At 30.7% G+C, this 19,832-nt stretch overlaps 1 protein-coding gene across 1 annotated transcript; it reads right to left on the bottom strand.

Moving 5' to 3' along the window:
• Nucleotides 1–12,281: 12,281 nt before the first annotated feature.
• Nucleotides 12,282–18,283, bottom strand: LOC110686158 (malate dehydrogenase, glyoxysomal). The gene is made up of 9 exons (XM_021862748.1): nt 18,033–18,283; nt 17,735–17,953; nt 15,708–16,022; nt 14,368–14,457; nt 14,204–14,287; nt 13,400–13,435; nt 13,105–13,194; nt 12,898–12,992; nt 12,282–12,659 (listed from the first exon to the last, which is right to left on the bottom strand). The coding sequence occupies exons 1-9, from the start codon at nt 18,102–18,104 to the stop codon at nt 12,587–12,589; spliced, it is 1,074 nt and encodes a 357-aa protein (XP_021718440.1). The 5' UTR covers nt 18,105–18,283; the 3' UTR covers nt 12,282–12,586.
• Between the last annotated feature and the right edge of the window lie 1,549 nt (nt 18,284–19,832).

Raw genomic sequence — 19,832 nt, forward strand, 5'->3', positions numbered from 1 at the left:
AAAAAAAAAAAACCTTATGTGTGAGAAAATAATTATCTTATTGAACTTTTCTAAAATGAAAAAAGGAAATAAATTAATGGGTTTTACCCTTTGGGGGCCATTTTCTAGATTCTCTCCACCTTCCTTGCTTTTGGTACTTGGTACAGATACTTATAATCCAATATAATATTACCTTTTTAATCTATATTATTTACCATTTAAAAAAGATTAGTCTTAATTTTTATTTTATTTTATTTTTAAACAAGATTAGTCTTAATTTACATAATAAGATATTAATTTTTAACATTTGTACTGCACACCCAACACGCCTGCGGTACTGCAAGCAGCAACAACACAACAAACTGGACAAGTTGCAACTATTGCTTTTAAACATTATTATTAGTACTAATTATAATGTTAGTAATTATTTTATGCCAATTTATCCTATGATAAGTGTGATTAGATTCAATTTCTGTTGCCATTGATTTAATGTCTTACTGGAAAACGTAAACTGAATGGAATAAAATTTTAATTTAAATCATGAATATAAATGATTAAAAAGATCAGACCTAAATTTAATATAGTAGATTTCATTATTGATCTTCAATAGAATAAATCCAGTCAACCAATTATTTTTATTTCCTAAAAGTTTTTCTTTCATCTTTAATATGGAGTACTTTGTATGTGGTTGTAATTTAATCACATATTTGTAGTTATTTGGTAATAATACCTTCTTTGACACATTTTATTTACAGACATTAATTTTTTTTTTTCCTTTTTGTTTGTCACATTTTATCTACAGTGTACTTTAGTTTTGGTACTTGTATGGCTTTTTTTTTTACTATAGTATTGCACTCCGTATTTCTCAAAAAATGGGCCCCACATTTTATGATTTTTTTCTACGGAATATCTAATTTAATCTCTTCTTAAAAGGGCAATAAAAATGTGAGAAACTCAAGTAAAATGAAAATAAAGGAGTATCAATAATTCAATACGCAATAATGCACACAGACTTTTCATTTCTCATTGTTAAAGCAATAATGACATTACTTAACAAAAACGTGAATACTTAACTAGTTAATTTGATTTATGCATTATGGGTGGTACTCAAGACACATGAGATAAAATTTTACTTACATTATTTGTCCGTTATGGCTCTATGCCCACATAAACAATACAACACAATTTATTAATAATATCATAATTGCAAGATCCAGCATGATTTGTAAACATAACTTGGCCTTAAATAAAAAAACAAATGCTCATTTGAAATTCAGATTTGAAGCTATCTGGTCAAGCCCTCAAGTAATAACAACAGCAGGCATGACAAATATCAAAGCTTTTACAAACTTTTTATTTTTCTTTTTACCAAATTTTATATTCTATATATGGTCAACAAAAACCATTTCTGTTACTTTCTATTAAAAATAAATAAAAAAAATTATAATTATTAGTACAAAAATCTATAGAACTTGTTAACAAGTGTAGATTAATTCCTGTATCCACTTAAACCAAATCAAAAGATGTATAAGTGGCTTTTATTAATCTATTTTATTTTATTTTTCTTTTTCTTTTTTTAAGCTAAAGTATTTAATTGGCTAACTCTCGATAGAGAGACAACAACTGGGTCCCACACTACTGTCTAAAATCAGATGAGGTGTTATTATTTTATGAGTTTTTTTGGGTTGGTTGGTTTAGCAAATTGACCTTTCTTTTTTATTTTTTTGAAAGGAAACAAATTGACCTTTAGATCGAAATTTTATTTACGAAAAAGGCAGATTTTTTATTCAATTTCCTTAAAAAAAATCTCAATATTTTTCACTATAAAAACATTTCAATCAATAAATGTTTAGTTTTCATTATAAAAAAAAAAAAAGAAATTGCAAAATATTTTATATCCTAAAATTATATATTGAGAACGCTGATCATCAATAAATGCATCAGTTTACCTAATATATATGCCAATGAGAACATTGATCATCGTTATATTTTATTGTTTATTAGCAAAATTACATAAAATTGATTTTATGATGTGTGCATTGTGATTAATTTTATAACATTTTACATTATAACAAAAATATTTATATACAGACCACATTAAGCTAAAGTTAGTTTATAAACAGGTCAAAAATCAAAGTGGAACACTTATTAATATACAGAGAGAATAATAACATTTTTTTTATTTTAAATAATAAGAGTTGCACTGCCTTACCGATTCACAAGTTTGTATGTAACGCAACGAGTCAATCAAGCTCTGATTAACTGATAAAACACTTAACATAATACATCTGTTTTTTACCTATTAAGATAGAAGAAATGATTATTTATATGTATATAAAATATAAATAGTGCAAAAATTAAATTGAAAAGTTTTTATAGGGAGAGTATAATTAAAAATTATTGAGGATGATAGTGATACGAAGTTATTTTTTATCAATGATACGGTGTTTTATGATTGGCTGATCTTCACGCTTAATTGTGTGAGCTAATGTACCTTAATAAAGCCGAATTTTTTTTATTTATTATTATTGCAATATGCTTCCACGTGTCCAAAAGTTTAGAGAAGATCAAAGCCACACAATTGTAGGGACTTAAATTCACTTGAAAATCAAAAATCAAATGAAATGTCACATTTCCCATCTACGCATGTGAGATACTTTAGGTCACATTTCTAATAATCTCTCCTTAAATAATTACAAAGTAAATGTTTATTTTGAACATCTCTTTAAAACCGTTAGATTCTCGAAGATAATCCGGGGTGCGAAGTAAATGTTTTTTTTTTTTTTTTTTTTTTTTTGAACGGAAATAAATGTTAGTTTGAATTGCTAACAAGTAACAGCTGCCTTTAAGTGCTAACACATGATATTCCCTACATTAAAAATACCCATTTTAGCTGTCAAAAAAATAATGTTATACCCATTTTAATATTTGTATGTTTATATATTCAAAGTGTTTATTATTTAATTGATTTTCACTTGTTTGAATTTATTTTATCTTATTTGAATTTATTAGACCTTTTTATAGTTAATTTTAGTCGAAATTTAAACATGGTAATCCTTATCAACGAACTTAATTTTCCTAAATTATTTTACATAAACTTATGAAATCTAAAATAAGTGAAAATAAGTTGAACATAGCACGTACTTAGTTTGACCGACCATAATTGTACTAACAATTAAATAAATAAAATATGTGGTTATAATAAATACAATGAATTTTTATATTCAAAACAAATGAAAAATTAATATTGTTTGACAATTGAGTATTAAATTAAACTATTTACACATATTACTCCATTTAAATTAGTTACACATGACCCATCAAAAAAAAAAAATTAATTACACATGTATAGTACGTAATTGTGAATATTAAATCTTTCGTTTGTTATGTTTCGAGGTACATACGAGTATTGTTTTTCTAGCCACTTATATTTTCTTTAATCTTTTGTCAAATTATTTTATCTTACACATTTCTATTCACCTTTATATATTGAATCTCATTCAGTTGATCCATCTTTTATCTTATACCTACTCACATGAAAAGTAGTGGTTACGTAGAATATGATTATATGAAGAAGTGGCCAAAAATCAATTGGTCAAATATGGATTATTTGCTTATGTACGTTTTTAGGCCTTATTCTTGGTTTGATGGTTAGAAGTCCTTAACTTTCTAAATAAGTTTTTTGGGTGATTTTTAATTTTTAATTTCAAGTTAATTTTGGTTATATACTTATATCTTTAGGACGTGTCATATTCAACTTATTTGATTCATCTAAACTTAATTTTACTTAAATATCTTATTTGAACATGTAAGAATGTTTAGAATTGTTAGAACATACTCCGTATTTTGTTTTAAAATTATTTAAACTAGCTGAAAAGAACACCCTCTTATTGTCCTTAGATGTGATACACAAGTGTGGCAAACTGTGGGCTTTATTTCAAAGAAAGTGTGGCAAATAAAACACAAGTGCAAATTTGCATGTAATGCTGTCCACTCAAAGCATCGCAAATCAGCTAAAAGTTACGCGATTTAACTCAAAAAAGTTGAGCAAATAAATCTCCACATTTTGCAAGAAAGTCTAAGAATGTCAAAAGAGACCTAACAATTTGCGGAAGTAAGTGACTAGGATAATTGAGAAAGTTGTGCAGATTGACTTAAATCTTGCACATATAATTGCAAGTAAAGCAAATACGAGTAGATCATTTTCCTAGTCCCAAAATATCCATAAAATTTCCTATATATATCCCTTCCCTAGTTCCTTAGGAATAATTTTTTTCTGTTAAAATATATACATTTTATCTGTTTTAAAATACTTGCAACATTTTGATTTTTGCAACATTTACATACACGCCCATATATTTCTTACAAATGCCCGCAAATAGTAAGTGAATGACGAAAATACCCAGCTCTCATTCCTTACCTAGTTACCTCACTCATCTTCTCTAACTTTCTCTCTCTTCTAAGTTGACCCTATATATATGAAGGCGAGTCAACTTTTATCCAAATAACCTAATTAGTGGTCCGTTTGTGACAAAATTAAACTTAATTCAAATGGTCTCTAAAAGGCATATTAATTATCTAAATACATAGTAAATCATCATATTAATATCAATAACTATATATTAAAAGACACACCCGCAATGACACGTGTCATCTCCTGGGTGTCCCTATTTTATTTTATTTTTATTTTTTTTTGAATAAAATTCTATTAAAGAAACAAATCTTATACAAAAATAATTCCCTAATGTTATACAATATTCTTCCTCTGTTTCTTAATACTTGCAACACTTCTCTTTTCACGCTTGCCAATGCACTAATTCAATCGTTAATATCTTTAATTACAAATGTGTAAAAATTATAAAAATTTGATATTATGAAAGTATAAATCGAGACGAGTAAAACAAGATCTCACATGACTATATTTTTCCTAACTTATAAATCACCAAAACTAGTCTAAGTGAGATATGTGAATAGTGTAAAAGTCAAATGGTTACAAGTAAAAAAACGGAGGAAGTAATTACTTAAAATAAAAAAGATTTGACAATCATTAACACAAATATATATATATATATATATATATATAGCTATAAAAAAACATTCTGAACATAAATTTTGATTATTTTTACATCATTTTATATCTAACATATCTTTCGTTATCCTTTATTTTGATCAAAATTTATCAACTATATTTTTCGATTTTATTTTATTTATAAAAAATTAATTATAATGATAGTTTAATAATAGATATTGAAAATTACCGTGCAATGACTTGAAAACTAACCTAGCCATCCAATAAAAACAAATGACACTCATATTAACATATGGTGCACAAAAAGTGAAAGTGAGTATTCGAATTCTTCTAAAACTAAACACCGCTTTTCTAACAAAACTACGAGGTTGTCCACATGTAGAAATATTGGCCTGCTAATTTCCTAACTTGATTGATTTAATGGGCTTTACTCTTCTTTTCTTTCTACTATTGGGCTCTTTTCCAGGTTTTAACTTACCTTTTTAAAACTTTTTACAGGTTCTATCAAAATACTCCGTAATTATTACCGCACTCCATGATATAAATCTACAAATAGGGGGATATCAATGTCATATCTTAGCCAAAAAAAAAAAAAAAAGAAAAAAAAAAATCTTAGCAAAAGAAATAAAAGGTTAATAAATACTTGTACAACTTTAACAAAAAATGAATTTTAGATCTAAAAATCACCATTGACTTGAGTCGTTATTCAGCAATTTTTCTAGATAGGTTTTTGTAATTATTTTTTTTCAACTCATATATACATACTTTTCCCAAATTTTATTTTTAATTTTCGTTGACACATTTATGTATTCATGCATACTTTAGCATGATTTCAAATGTTAATATCGTATCTTTAATTATCAATGCAAACTATTTTTAATTATATACTAATGTAAACCCAAAACAAGAAAAAAAAAATTATATGATATATATAGAGTATATGTATTGGGAGTTGGAATACATCTAAAAAGATTTTAAATAACTTTTTTTTTAAGCACAAAAAGAAGTTATATGAATAGTGACCATAGTCAAATTTTATCAACTAAATTGATCTAGATGAATTATTTATTTACGAAATAATTAAATCTTCAACTTATTCTAACAAGGTGTGCTTTGTTATTAGTGGAAATTTAAACTTTGAATAATTCAGAAGACTTGTTATTCTTTGTTTTATGTATGCACTAGGTCACAGTCTTGTTCTAGTAATTTTCTTGGTTTTGAACAATTGGAATAATATATAAGTTGACTCACTACTACTCAATCACTAGGTTGATATAATGTCCTAATGTTTTTATAAAGTAGAATACCCATAAATTGATATTTTTGGTGATTTGAGTAAGATGACAAATGCAAACATGTAACTAATGAAGTATGTTTAATTTAGCCACCAAAGTGAAACATGAACTTTTGAAAAAAAACAAAAAAAACGCCAAAGTGATGAAACTATATATGCAACTCTAGAATGAACATTAAAGTTGGTGTAGTTATGTATATAAGATGAGTAATAACATCAAACTTTCGAATTAATGCATCATGGAGTGTTATTTACGAGTATAAGTTTCCATCCAATGAATTTATACAACTTAAATTTGGCACCACTCTTTTTGTTTTTTTTGTTTGTCTCATGTTTCTTAGCTTTTTGCATAGTTTTAAACATACATATACGAGGCTATGAGCATTATTTTATTCAAACTACTCAACATACTCCCTCTGTATTAGAATAACAAATTTTAATAATGTATTAAAAACAAATCTAATCATGAATGTTGTTAAAAAGTATTAATATCAAGTTTCATAATATCAACTTATTTATATAGTAATGTATTTTTTACTAACATTTAATAATACATCTAAGGTCAAATTAGTGCATTGATATGTATCAAGTTAAGTTTCTTCGTGTCCATCATTTTGAGACAATGGGAACATGCATTGTTAAAATTATTAAAAAGTTGTTATTTTGAAACAATTTGTAACGAATTAATAAGATCTCTAGCTATGACTTTTAAAAATCATTCAATTCATAACTAAAATTTATCTATTCATTTTTCACAATATTTATATTTAGAGAAATAATAATAATTCTCTCAAAAACAGTGATTATTATGGGTGATTAAGGCTGCTTCCACGTCCAAGTTCCGGCAACTTCCACGTCCATATTCTGGCTAATTACAGGTGCTAAGAGATTAGACGACTTCCATGGCGGCAGCTATGGTTTATAATAATAATAATAATAATAATAATAATAATAATAATAATAATTATTATTATTATTATTATTATTATTATAATTAATTATTATTATTATTATTGTTGTTGTTGTTGTTGAATAATGAGTAGAGTAATTTTTATTTATTAGGTACCAGAATATTCACATGATCATAGGGTTGTACCCCGGTGAAAAAAATAGATATATAAGATATCAGGGTTCGTTTGGTATCACTGTGGGGTTTTTTTTTTTGTTTTTTTGTTTTTCAAAATCATGTAATATATGTCATGTAACAAATTAAAAATTAGTCAAACTTATTAAAATCATAATAATTTTAAAAACTGACAATAGAAGAGTGGAAATACGGAAACACCTTTTTTTAATTTCCTTTTTTGGTTTTTTGTTTTTTAAAAAAAAATTAAAAAAACAAAAAAAAAAAAAAAACGACGCCAACACAAGCCCTTAATTTTTATTTGAGGTGGATGGGGTTAAACCAAAAAAATTTCGTCTTAGCCTAGTTTGTACTCCCTCCGTTTTTTTTTAATGCGTCACTTGGTGATGTACAGAGTTTTAGGAGAGTAATATAATATTGTGAGTGGGTGAATTATTTATTTATTATAGTAAAAGTAACATGGGGGCCATGAAAGAGAAAGTATGTGAGAAAAAATAGATATTTTTATTATTTAAGTGGGGACCATAAGAGAGGGCGAAAATGATAAAATAATTTAAGTGGAGTTTAAAGTAAGAGAGAGAAATAATAAAATATAGTATAAAGCTACCAAAAATAGAAGTAATGCATTTAAAAAAAAACATAAAAAAGAAGTGATGCATTTAAAAATAAAACGAAGGGAGTACCTAGTTCTAGACTTCTTCACTCTTTCAAAAATTAGGTTTTGCATTTTTTTAGCCACAAAATTAGTATTTGCATTCAACAAGAACCAATGATTAATAAAACATATTGTATATATTAGCGTTTAACATTGAAATATATATCTTCATAACACCATCAAAATCAATTAAAAAAAGGAAATTTTGACATTTGCTACCACTAAAATGACCATGTTTGATATTTGCTATTCATCTAAATTTTTATTTTATTTTACTACCACCTATAAGAAAAAAAAAAAAAAAAGGTTTTGCTACCACTTAATAGAATTGGTTACTACTTCTGTTAGTGGGCTCCAGCCACCCTTACTGCCAGCCCCCAAACAATTATCCTTCGGCGCCGGTGACCCCACATTTCTACCCTTCCACTAAAGCGCTGCTACCACCAACACAACTGGTGCTTCCTCCCTCCTCTAACCTTAACTCCTTCTCTCTCTTCTAACTTCATCCTTCAACACCGCTGCTACCACCAAAGCGCATCTCTCTCCACCATGAACACACATAACCACCACCCATGCCGATTAACCATCACTTCGCTGACAGTAAATCAACCCTCGTTCACCACCAAGGCAACCCCAAATTGAGACCTATACGCTGCAATTTTGATTTTAGGGTTTCGTTTTCACCCGTTTAGGATGGTTTCAGGGCAGTGTGAGCGGGAGAAATGGAGGAGGTTGGGTCGCTGACATCGGGGGAACGTTTAGGCGCCGACACGGGGAGGGGGAGGTGGTTGGGAATTTTTTTAAAATGTTTTTTTTATTTTTATAAATTAAATTATTATTTAATGAAATAATGGACCCTACTTAACGGAACCCTAACGGATTCTGTTAAGTAATAGCAATAACTATATTTTTTGAATTTGGGTGGTAATAAAATAAAATAAAAATTTAGATAGGTAGCAAATGTCAAACATGGTCATTTTAGTGGTAGCAGATGTCAAAATTTCCTTAAAAACATATAGCTTGAAAAAAAAATTATTAAACTATTTTAGGTTGAATGAACGGGATAAAAAGCCTATAATCAAAATTACTACCTCCGTAAATTATTATGCGCAACTTTGAGATATAAAAAAATTCAATGTTGTACATAATAATTAACGAAGGTAGTATAAAAATATGGGTAATGTTATATGTAGCCCTAAGTATTAAATACACTCTTGAAAATTGTATAAAACTAGATGAAACCCGTGCGATGCACAGTTTGTTTGTATTTTTTCAAATAAAATATTTTACTAAATGTATATTTATCTAATAAACTTTGTGATATTCGCTTGCTTACTACTTGAATTTTTTATTATAAAATGAATTATTAACTTTGTTTCTCATATTTAGATAAAATTCGTAATGTAAAAAGATAATATTTTATTTCATAAAGTTTCATATGTGGCTGGTCACACCGTGTAGTCAGGATTACTTGGTCAGGAGTTGCTTGATTGATCAAGGGTTACTCAATCGATCAGAGTTACTCGGACGGTCAGGCGTTACTCCAGCTCGGTCAATGTTTGGGGTTGTCTCAGTCGGCCACACGATATGGCCAGCCACACAAAAAACGCGCTGATTTTATTTTTATAATTAATATAAAATATTTGATCTAAAATAAGTTGCAATTCTTTTTTTTTCATTGGCTGAAATATAACATTTTCCTATGTGACGCTCTAAAATTAATCATACGTGGCATAACCCTATTGTAGCGTTTTAAAATTATTATTCCTACGTGGCGTTTTTTTTTTATTTTTTTATTATCATAATCCTACGTAGCACTTTAAAAACATATCTTACGTGGCATAATCCGATTGTAGCGTTTTAAAAATATTAATCCTAAGTGACGCTCTAATAATTTTTTTAAAAATAAAATCCTACGTGGCGCTTTAAAAACTCGGGAAAAAACTCCCTTTATATATATATGTAGGATTTTATTTTTAAAAAAATTATTAGAGCGCCACTTAGGATTAATATTTTTAAAAAGCTACAATCGGATTATGCCACGTAAGATTAGTATTTTTCTAAAAATATTATATATATATTAAGAATTTATGACAAAAGCACACGTAAATCAGTATAATTAGTGTTTATATTTTTATGATTTTCAAAATTTATATAATTTCTAGTGTATATCTAATACTTATATATAGCTCTAAAAGCTATGTATAGCATTTTCCTAAAAATATTATAATCGAAACAAACCCGAGCTAATGGACTAAATCCCTATACCCAGTCCGGATTTTGCACGCCCACGCCTACAAGTACTAAGACAGATGAGAAAATCCCATGGAGGAAATAACGAGATAGGGAGTACAGCATACGGGTAAAGACTAAGACCGTAAGATTCATCCAGAGCAAATATAGCAAAATCTGGTTCACTACAAATCAGCTACTATTCCTGTTCTTTCGTATTAATTGCCCCCTTCAAAAAAAAAGGAAAAAAAAAAAAAAGAAAAAGTAGGTAGATTAGATTCCAGGAGTATATCGTAAATTACGACAGTATTAAGAATGATCCGTACAATCTAGTCAAACTCATTACCACTCACACTCTCTTTCTTGGGAGTCCCGCGAATCTGGGACTTTCAGTCCAAACTTAACTTATTGCACTTAGTTTTCCACTTTATTTACTGATATACCCCTTGCTGACGTCACTCAAGTACTCCCTCCCTTTCAGTTTCAGGTGGGCCTACATCTACTATCTAATTCTTGATTATCTGTACTTGTTTCTTTTCTTCATTCACTGCTTTCCACGTGTCTTCTCTCATTATCATTAACCATCTTTTCTTATTTTTTTTTTTTTTAAAAATAAAAACAAAAACTTTTTTTAGATTTTATTTAGTAGTATGAGATCATGGTATGGTATGATCTCATTTAACATAAATGAATTGAAAGAGGTATTAACATGGTGCATGTGATGTTGCATGTCCATAGATTCTTGGGCCCACTTAGTTTAATCTTAATCCAATGGACCTTGATATCGGGCCGCTTTAGTCCACTTTTTTGGAAAATTGCAAATTTTAGTTTGTTTCCTAAAATATAAGGGATTTTTGTCATTTGACAACCATCATACTATTAAAAATTGTTGTTTCTTATTATTTACAACAAAGAGATATTATTTTTAATAAAAAAAAACAAAGAGGTATTATTTGTGAGACATAAACTATTCCTTTGTTGCACATAATAAATATACGAAGGTTGTATGTAATTTATTTTTCCGACGTATAAATTACAAAAAAAAGAATAAAAAAAAAATCAAATAAGTGTGAATAATGTAAATTTTCAAACATTGCGACTAAAAAAAAGCGGATGAAGCTTGATACATATAGATAGATTATCTTTTTTTTTTTTTTTACCTATGCTTGTATTATGAGTTCATGTGAATATGATCAAAATTGTGATTTTTGCCTATATTATGTAGAAATTGCACAAGATACTTTTGAATTCTTAGTTTAAAGTTATTATTAGTGATTGGATGGATTTTTCTATACAGTAAATTATTTTGCATCTTCTATATAGTAATATCACTTTCAAAGTATTCTATGTTGATTTACTGTAATGATTAAAGAATCTAAAAAGAGAAATGTCAAACACCTATTATTCAAATTTCCTAATTTGAAACCTTGTGATTAAATTAACCCATAAACAAACTCTATACAAATCCGGCTAAAAGTAATAAATAACCTTGCGATCAAATTAACCCATAAACAAACTCGATCAAAATCCGGCTAAAAGTGATATATAACCTTGCGATCAAATTATCCCATCAATAAACTAGTTTAAAATCCAGCTAAAAGTTGTATACATAGTATATACATAAATACATAATCATTGTGAAATGATTAAAAAAAAGTCCCGTTTTCTACAACTATGCTCTCTTAACAATCCATACCAACAATATCCTCTTCTCCATATAAAAGAGGAATATGCCACAACATTAAGAATATTGACATGAATAATCCCAAGTCTATCTTTTGATTATTCAACAATAACCCAAATTCTAGAGAAATCTAATCATTGTTATCAAAAAAGTTAATTTTCCTTTCTTAGTTTCTCTTTGAAAGCAGTGTCACAAGGAAAGTATGTTGTATCAAAAATATATGAAAAATCTTTTTTTGACAGGAAAAGAATAGGATAGTTTTGAGATTATTCATGTCACCATTTTGCTAAGTAACAAGCTAAAGAGTAGATAATACAAGAGGAGGATTTGAGATGGACTTCACAGCCACATTTATTTTCAAGATTTCTGATAGCTCACTTAACAACAGGATTTGCGTCATTTTCTGTACACTATGAGCTTCAAAGTCTTATACAGTAGATGAAAGGTTACAAGAAACGAGGTAAGAAACCCTAACATGAAAATTTGGATCTAGTATTTCGAGGTAAAGAGAAAAGAAACTATCATTCTCCTGAATGTCTAACAATGACCGTATCAGATTATATGACAATTTTTCAAATACATTTGACAAACGAGAATCACCAGCTATGAGTTTGCCTGTATTATGAATTTCACTTCCTCGTGAAGGATACACCCTTGTCAATGCTCATTGCCAGCTCCTTTTTCGCCTTTTCCAAACCAGCCCTATTACATACAATCATGAAAATTATATTCAGAAAAAAGAAATTCCATATGAACACTAGTGCAAACGTCTCAATTCAGCTGCAAATGGTAATTACTATTATTACTAACTTCAGATACCTCTCATACAATTATGAAAGTTAAATTCAGAAAACAAAAATTTATACGAAGTAGAAAGATCAATAAATGCCAGTACCAAGCTCTCATACAGCTTCAAATGGTAACTACTAAGTTTCTGTACCTTTCATACTCATTTAGAGGGCCAAGTGGGAATATCTCCTCGGCTCCACTACGACCAAGCCTTACTTTTGTTGCAAAGAATGGCAATTCAGTCACCTAAAAGTAAGAAATAAATCTTTGTTCTCCCATCAGTTGAGATAAGTAGAATTGGTAAGTAGCAGTACATGTTTATATAAAGTGTGTACGTGCAAGAGAGAATTAAACATGCCTGAGATTCCACAAAAGAGCATTCAATAACACCAGCATCTCCTCTCAAACCTCTAAGGCAGGCATCGGCAAATTTAACAGCAGCATAGGCCTGCAGTTTGAAGAATATAATTCAGTCAGTCTTGATTTCATTTAAAAAAAGAGCAGCCAGAGGCTGGGTGATAATAATTGATCAAAATTCAAAAATCATTAAATACTTAAGTTAGACCAATACAATAATCACCTACCCCCTCCCTTCGTTAAAGTATACATCAGAAAAGAAAGAGACAATCAAATTGAGGTTTACAACAACTTACCATTGAAAGAGTTGCAGATCCAGCCCCAGCTTTTGCCTGCCAAAGACAGAAAAATATTCAGAGCCAAAAAAATGATCAAGTCCATTGAGACTTTAACAGCAAATTCGTTCTCAGTTCAATATAGGCCAAATAAAATGAATTCTACAATTCTATCCTAATCTGGCAATAAAAGAAGGCTCCAAGGAACAACATACAAAGTGGGAGCAAAGGCATAATTTTCATATCCTTCCACAGTTCCACTTGCTTATCTATTCATATCCCAAACTCGCATAAACCAAGTAAATTTTGAAAAACGCTAAGCAAGATAAATTTTATGTGTTTTGGAAACAGTAATTAAGACATTAAGACCTCTGCATAGAAGATTGCATCCATATATCATCAGGTAAATAGAACGGGTCTACAGCAAATAACGTAGGCATTAAAGTGAGTCAGCCACATGTAAAATGCTAAAATTTCAAACGAAGAGAAATATTGATCAATTGGTCATATCCTCACTCAGAACAATTGAGGGGAAAACTTTAATTAAAAAGCTGTTGAAAATGATGCATTAACTTACAGAGTAAAGCAGTGAAAAGGCAAATGATCTCATATATAGTCAGCAAATTTAGGTAATAGTGTGAAAAGGAAAAGTCCTTAAGCTCACGATGTATAAATACAATCTAAATTGAGGAATGACCATCGACTTGCTAAAAAAATAAAGATCAAAAGCATGACAAGCAAACAAGAATATCAGGATTTTGGCACAAAGCAAATATTATTATCAGTCAAATTAAAAATAAATTCCGGATTGAATAAAGAAACTACCTCAACAACTTCTGTTCCACCATTTTGGATGCGATCTGTCAGGTAATTGATTTCTTCAGGAGTAAAACTGCATGGAGGCTTAACCTGCATCAAAGAAGAAACTGTAACATTGCACCATTCAGTAAATTAGAAATTCAAAACAGATACACATTCACGTTCCAGACCTGGGACAAGAGTGGAAGAATTGTAACACCAGCATGGCCTCCAACCACGGGAACATCTACCTCTCTAGGATCAAGTCCCAAAACTTCTGCCTGTAGAAATATAAAGACAAATTTATGGGTAGAGAAAGTCAGAAACTAGAACAGACCACATATAAAATTTGAATTTCATGTATGAGGCCCACCAAGGAGCTCATGCCATAACAGTAAACGCATTCTTCACTTTGCAGAACATGGTGCATTAGAAGAGAGGAACCACAAGTCAAGCATAAATAAGTTTTTGTTACCCCATTGCAGGGAAATGGATTCATTAACCTCAAATATAAGACAAAACAGATTGGTCCAGATGAAACTTTTTGTCACGAGGGATAGGATGCATTGGAAGAAAATGGAGAGAGAGGTTTTACTGCACTGACAGGGGACCAACTCATTGATATCATTGCAGCTACAGTCAGAATTTATGGGGACGCATGTTATTGAAGAAGAATTGGTGCTACCACGCTAGTGTTTGATATGCAGTTAGCATAGTTTGGGATGTGGCCACATGTGCATCCAAAAATCCATATTGGGAGCAGGCAATCTGAATAACTGAATATTCATCCCTGGGTTTGTTGATTGGTGACAGTAAACCAATTACTAATTGATTTGTATCAGTCGCCTTCCTTATGTGGGAAAGGAAGGTACCTCATGTGGAGTTTAAGTCTTGCTTTCCTTGGAGAAGAAAGAGTATGGATGGAGGACACTACCACAAACCTCATTTATCTTGTAAGGGGCTAAATGCAATTTCACTAATCCACGTTACTGTCATTTGATCAATTTGCAAATAAAAAATGAAGGACATAGCCTATCTAACGCGCAAAGGAAAAATCGAGTGCATCTAAATTCTACTTAAACTGCCAAGGGGACTAAGCACATGCAAGGCACTCGTTATGATATGAATATATGATAACAGTAGTTATGCCGCAATCTAAACATAATTCTGCCAACATACCTACAGGCAGCATGGGAATCAAATAATTCAGTTGGCTTTTGATGCCATATTGCTATGTGTGTCAAGCTAACAATCACAAACCATTCAGGCTGTTGAAACTTGAAAACGCAGCAGATAGAAACGATGCAATGCGACCTAATGAGTTGGGAGTCAGAATTACGAAGATGTTTGTTTAAGCATGACTTAATATCAAGGATGATAAAAATCAGGATATCACAACAATAATTTCATGATATAATCAAAGCTAAAAGTAAATGAACAGCATCATAACTTGAGTTGGAAAGCAAGAAATGAAGACAGAAGTATCTCAAAGTATACTGCATACAAGGAAACAATGAATAATAAAACATACCACAAAAGTGTTGGCCCTGACAACGTCGAGCATTGTGACACCAAGCAAGCGCTTTGGATCGTACATACCGGCCTGCTTGAAAACCTCAGCGGCAATTGGAACTGTAGAATTCACAGGATTACTGATCAAATTGACAATTGCTCTAGGACAGGATCTAGCAATTCCTTCACAAAGTGTCTTAACAATTCCAGCATTGATTTTGAATAAATCATCCCTTGTCATCCCTGGTTTTCTTGGAACCCCAGCTGGAATGATGACAAGGTCCATGCCTGTTAAGGCCTCATCCAACTTGTCTTTCCCCAAAAAACCACGTACCTACCAAGTGAAACATGGTAATCAGTTAAAAGAAAACACGAGAAAGAACCAGTGGAATTGAGGGAAGATGGGCAAGAGATGGGAGGGAAAAAAAATTCAAAATTTTCCTTTCCAAGGAATTTTTAACTTATGTGAGTTCTGAATTCATTACAATACATGTCAATCATCTGTAATCTTAACCAACCAAATGAGTAAGAAAATCCTATTCTTCCCCGCTACTGCCATTGCTCTCTACAACCAATAGCTTATAGTTGGGGTTAACAGTTTGTCAAAGCATTCATCTAACAATAGCAACTTTCAAGTTACATGCAGTTAGATCATTTGATCAACAAATTTACTTCAAGATCATTATATATCAATTATCAAACACCCAAAAATCCTAACTCCATCAGAAACATAAAATTGTGTGCAAGATTCCCTTCTTAAAAACACTCACCTTGGTCGCTCACATTTTCAATATAGTTACTGATGTGAATCAAAAGGCTAATTCCTTTGAAGGGTCCAAGACACTTTTAGAAGGTCCAAATAGCTCCATTATAGGCTGTCCAAGCAAGGAAATAAACAAGGAAAGGTTCAATAGATCAATTGGGAAAGAAGGAAGCTTAATCATCAAGGAAGAAGAAATGGAGCGATTTACTTCCAACGGCAATTATGGAGGCCACGCGCCACTCCAAGGGCCACGCGCCACCTTCCCGGAACCACCTTGAACCCAGCTACAACCTGAGCCGGCGCGTGAGGCAAGAGGCAGCACGTGTGGTGGTTGAACGGCGGCGATATGAAATGGATGATTTTTTATACTTAGTTTTTAGTTAGTTAGAGTTTGATTAGGAATAAACTACCTAGCAATCTTATCTTTGATGGGATTGAAATTCTATCTTGTGTAGGATTATTAGAATCCTATCTAGGTTAGATCTCCTACTTCTAGGAGGACTAGGAGACCTCTTTGAGGCCTATAAAAGCTTATTTTCGTGGGTTTTGAAGAGACACACAACCAGAAAATTTAATACAATCTTATTGTTTGTTTTGCTTAATTGCTTACAAATTCTTTTGCTAGTTTTCAATTCAAGGAGTTGTTTTGATAATTAGAACGTTCAATTCTTAGTTCTAGGAGTAGTCTAAGTTTAGTTCATCAACATACTTAGTTCCAGGAGTGGTCTAGGTAGTTTGAAAGGCATTGAATTCGTTCTAGGAGTGGTCGCTTTCAAGGTCATATCCGATCCGTTATTCTTAAGTTGTTCGATTTTCTTAGGGAATTTGAAGGGCTTGTGTTAATTGTGTGATTTTAGATTCTTTATTAGGTTAAGGGGTTTAAATCCACATCTTACCATCAGAGAAGACTGTACCCAAACTGATTAAGCTATAAGATTCGATCTTCACTCCGAGCTCCAAGATTCCTTCCCATGCCTACTCCCCAACCCCAATCAACCCAAAATCAATATCAATCTGTTGATCTTTTCAAATCTACAACCTACCCAATTACGATACATAAATTTTTCACCGCATCTTCACTAAAAATATAAGTGTAACAAAAAATATTACTCCTGGTATCTCATAAACATTGATCAATGACTTGAATAACAATGACTACAGAAATCAACACCACCTTAATCCTTGCTTAAACTTCACTTAATTCAACAAAATATTACCGAAAAGCAATCAAATTAGCAATAATTCTATCCCAAAAATAAAACTAAAATTAGGAGCATACATACCACAGCACCAGTATCCATATGACTGATATCAGCGGTAACACCAGGGGTATTAACAACATCGTATAAATGAAGAACAGAAACAAGAGGATTCATCTTCATCAACATAGAAAGAGGTTGACCAATTCCTCCAGCTGCACCAAGAATTGCTACCTTAAATCCAGGTGCTGCTCCTTTTGCTCTGCAATTCATCTTCCCAATGCTCGAATTCCCCTCCATCATCTACCCAACATTCAAAAATTTCTCAGAATCATCGAAATTGAAATTAACAGGAGAAAAAACTAGAGAAAAAAAAAATAACCTGGAAATTTGGGGGATGAAGATGAGCTGCGATTCTGGCAATGCGCTGATTTGCTTCCGATGTGCTCTGCATTTTGGAATTTTGAGAGAATTTAGAGGTTTGTTGAAGATGAAATTAGGGATTTGAGAGAGGGAAATTGGGGAATTGTGATGAAATTAGAAATTAAAGGAAGGAGGGGCCCTTTTCCTTATCCTGCAAAATAAAACTTCCAAATTGGTTTTGGCCTTCCGTTTAATCTATGGTTGTTAGTTTGTGTGATCTGTCGAAATGTCGAATACGGAATACATATATACGGTTTGTGTTGGATACTGGATAGTGCTGCATTTATAATACTCGTATTATGCGGATAAGATAAATAGTTGACTCTTTGTGTAAGTCGTTAGCAAAGCAGGATGAGAGTTGATGTTGCTGTAAAAACTAACCCATCTAGCAATTCAAATGCTGATTTATTGAAGAAAAAGCCACATTGGTAGTCTAGGGAATAAAGAATTAAGGATTGAAAGAATTGAAAAACACCAAAATACCATATCTAGGTTGAAAGTTGTCTAAATTCATACGTCATACATTACTAGATATCTTGAGGCAAAAATTATTACACTAAAGTAATAATAATTAATTGATTTAAGAAAAAAGGTGAAAACCATTTGCATGAGAAATTCTTTATGAATATGGTTAATAGTTATTGTTGTTCTATTGTTTTATGATCTTAAGGTTTAGTATATTTGTCGTGAACTCGTGATTATTGTTAGAATTTTCAAAATAACTCGATATTGTCCATTAAAATGTACAAATCTAAATTGTTTTTAAGTTAGGCTAATTATTTAATTTTTTTTACAGCATAGATGTTGCATTTGTTTTCACATTGGGCCATTGTTTTTTAATAGACTGTTATGGGCCCTTATGACTTCATACTTGCGAAATTACAAGCAACAATCTACGAGTAATAGTTATGTTGGTCTGTTATTAATTTCAAATTCCTCCACTTTTGTAGTTGTAACATTTCTACCGTGTATATATTTAACACATATACTTCACTTCAATTACATTTTATAATTTGTATTTGATGAAAATTATATGTTATCTCATTAAATCTGTCTCAATACCGATTGTATCAAAAATTTAATTTTTACATTAATTTTTTACATAATGCGTAATTAATGGTCGAAATTATGCATTTGGAGATAAAAAACAGAAATATTGCAAGTGTAAAAATAAATGGTTAGGTAGAAGTTATTCTAAAATCCGATATTGGTTTCAAGTATTTGATATATTGGTTATACGTTATATAGTGGTTTTTATCAAATAATATGTGGTTTTGAGCATTTAATTTACTCACATCACGTATATAGGGATTTGTTTGCTTCGTGATTTCAGTCCTAGACTTTTAGGTATTTGAAGAATTAGGAAAGAGTGAGATTAACAGGTATGGGTACTCTATAGAAAACAATTCAGACGTTTTTACAAATTTTAGGTGATAAGCAGGTAGTTTTAGAAGATTTCATGGTAGCTTGACAAAATTATTACTCAGTATACACCCATATCTTTAAATAAACATTTCCCCGTTTCATACGTAAATACAACATACAAAAATATTTCTGGCGATTAAATAATTTAGGGCTAGCATAGTAGCAATTGAAGATTCCATGGCTTACAAAAAAAAAAAAAAAAAAGGTCTTGCAAACGGTTGGTACACGGTGAGTAAGTAACGTTGCCCTCATGTAGTTTGGTTGTTGGCATCACAAGGAGCAGCTGCATTAAATCATTTATAAGAACAAGTAAGGAACACATTCCATATTTCCA

This window comes from Chenopodium quinoa, unplaced genomic scaffold (assembly GCF_001683475.1).
Source record: "Chenopodium quinoa cultivar QQ74 unplaced genomic scaffold, ASM168347v1, whole genome shotgun sequence".
Lineage (NCBI taxonomy): Eukaryota > Viridiplantae > Streptophyta > Magnoliopsida > Caryophyllales > Amaranthaceae > Chenopodium > Chenopodium quinoa.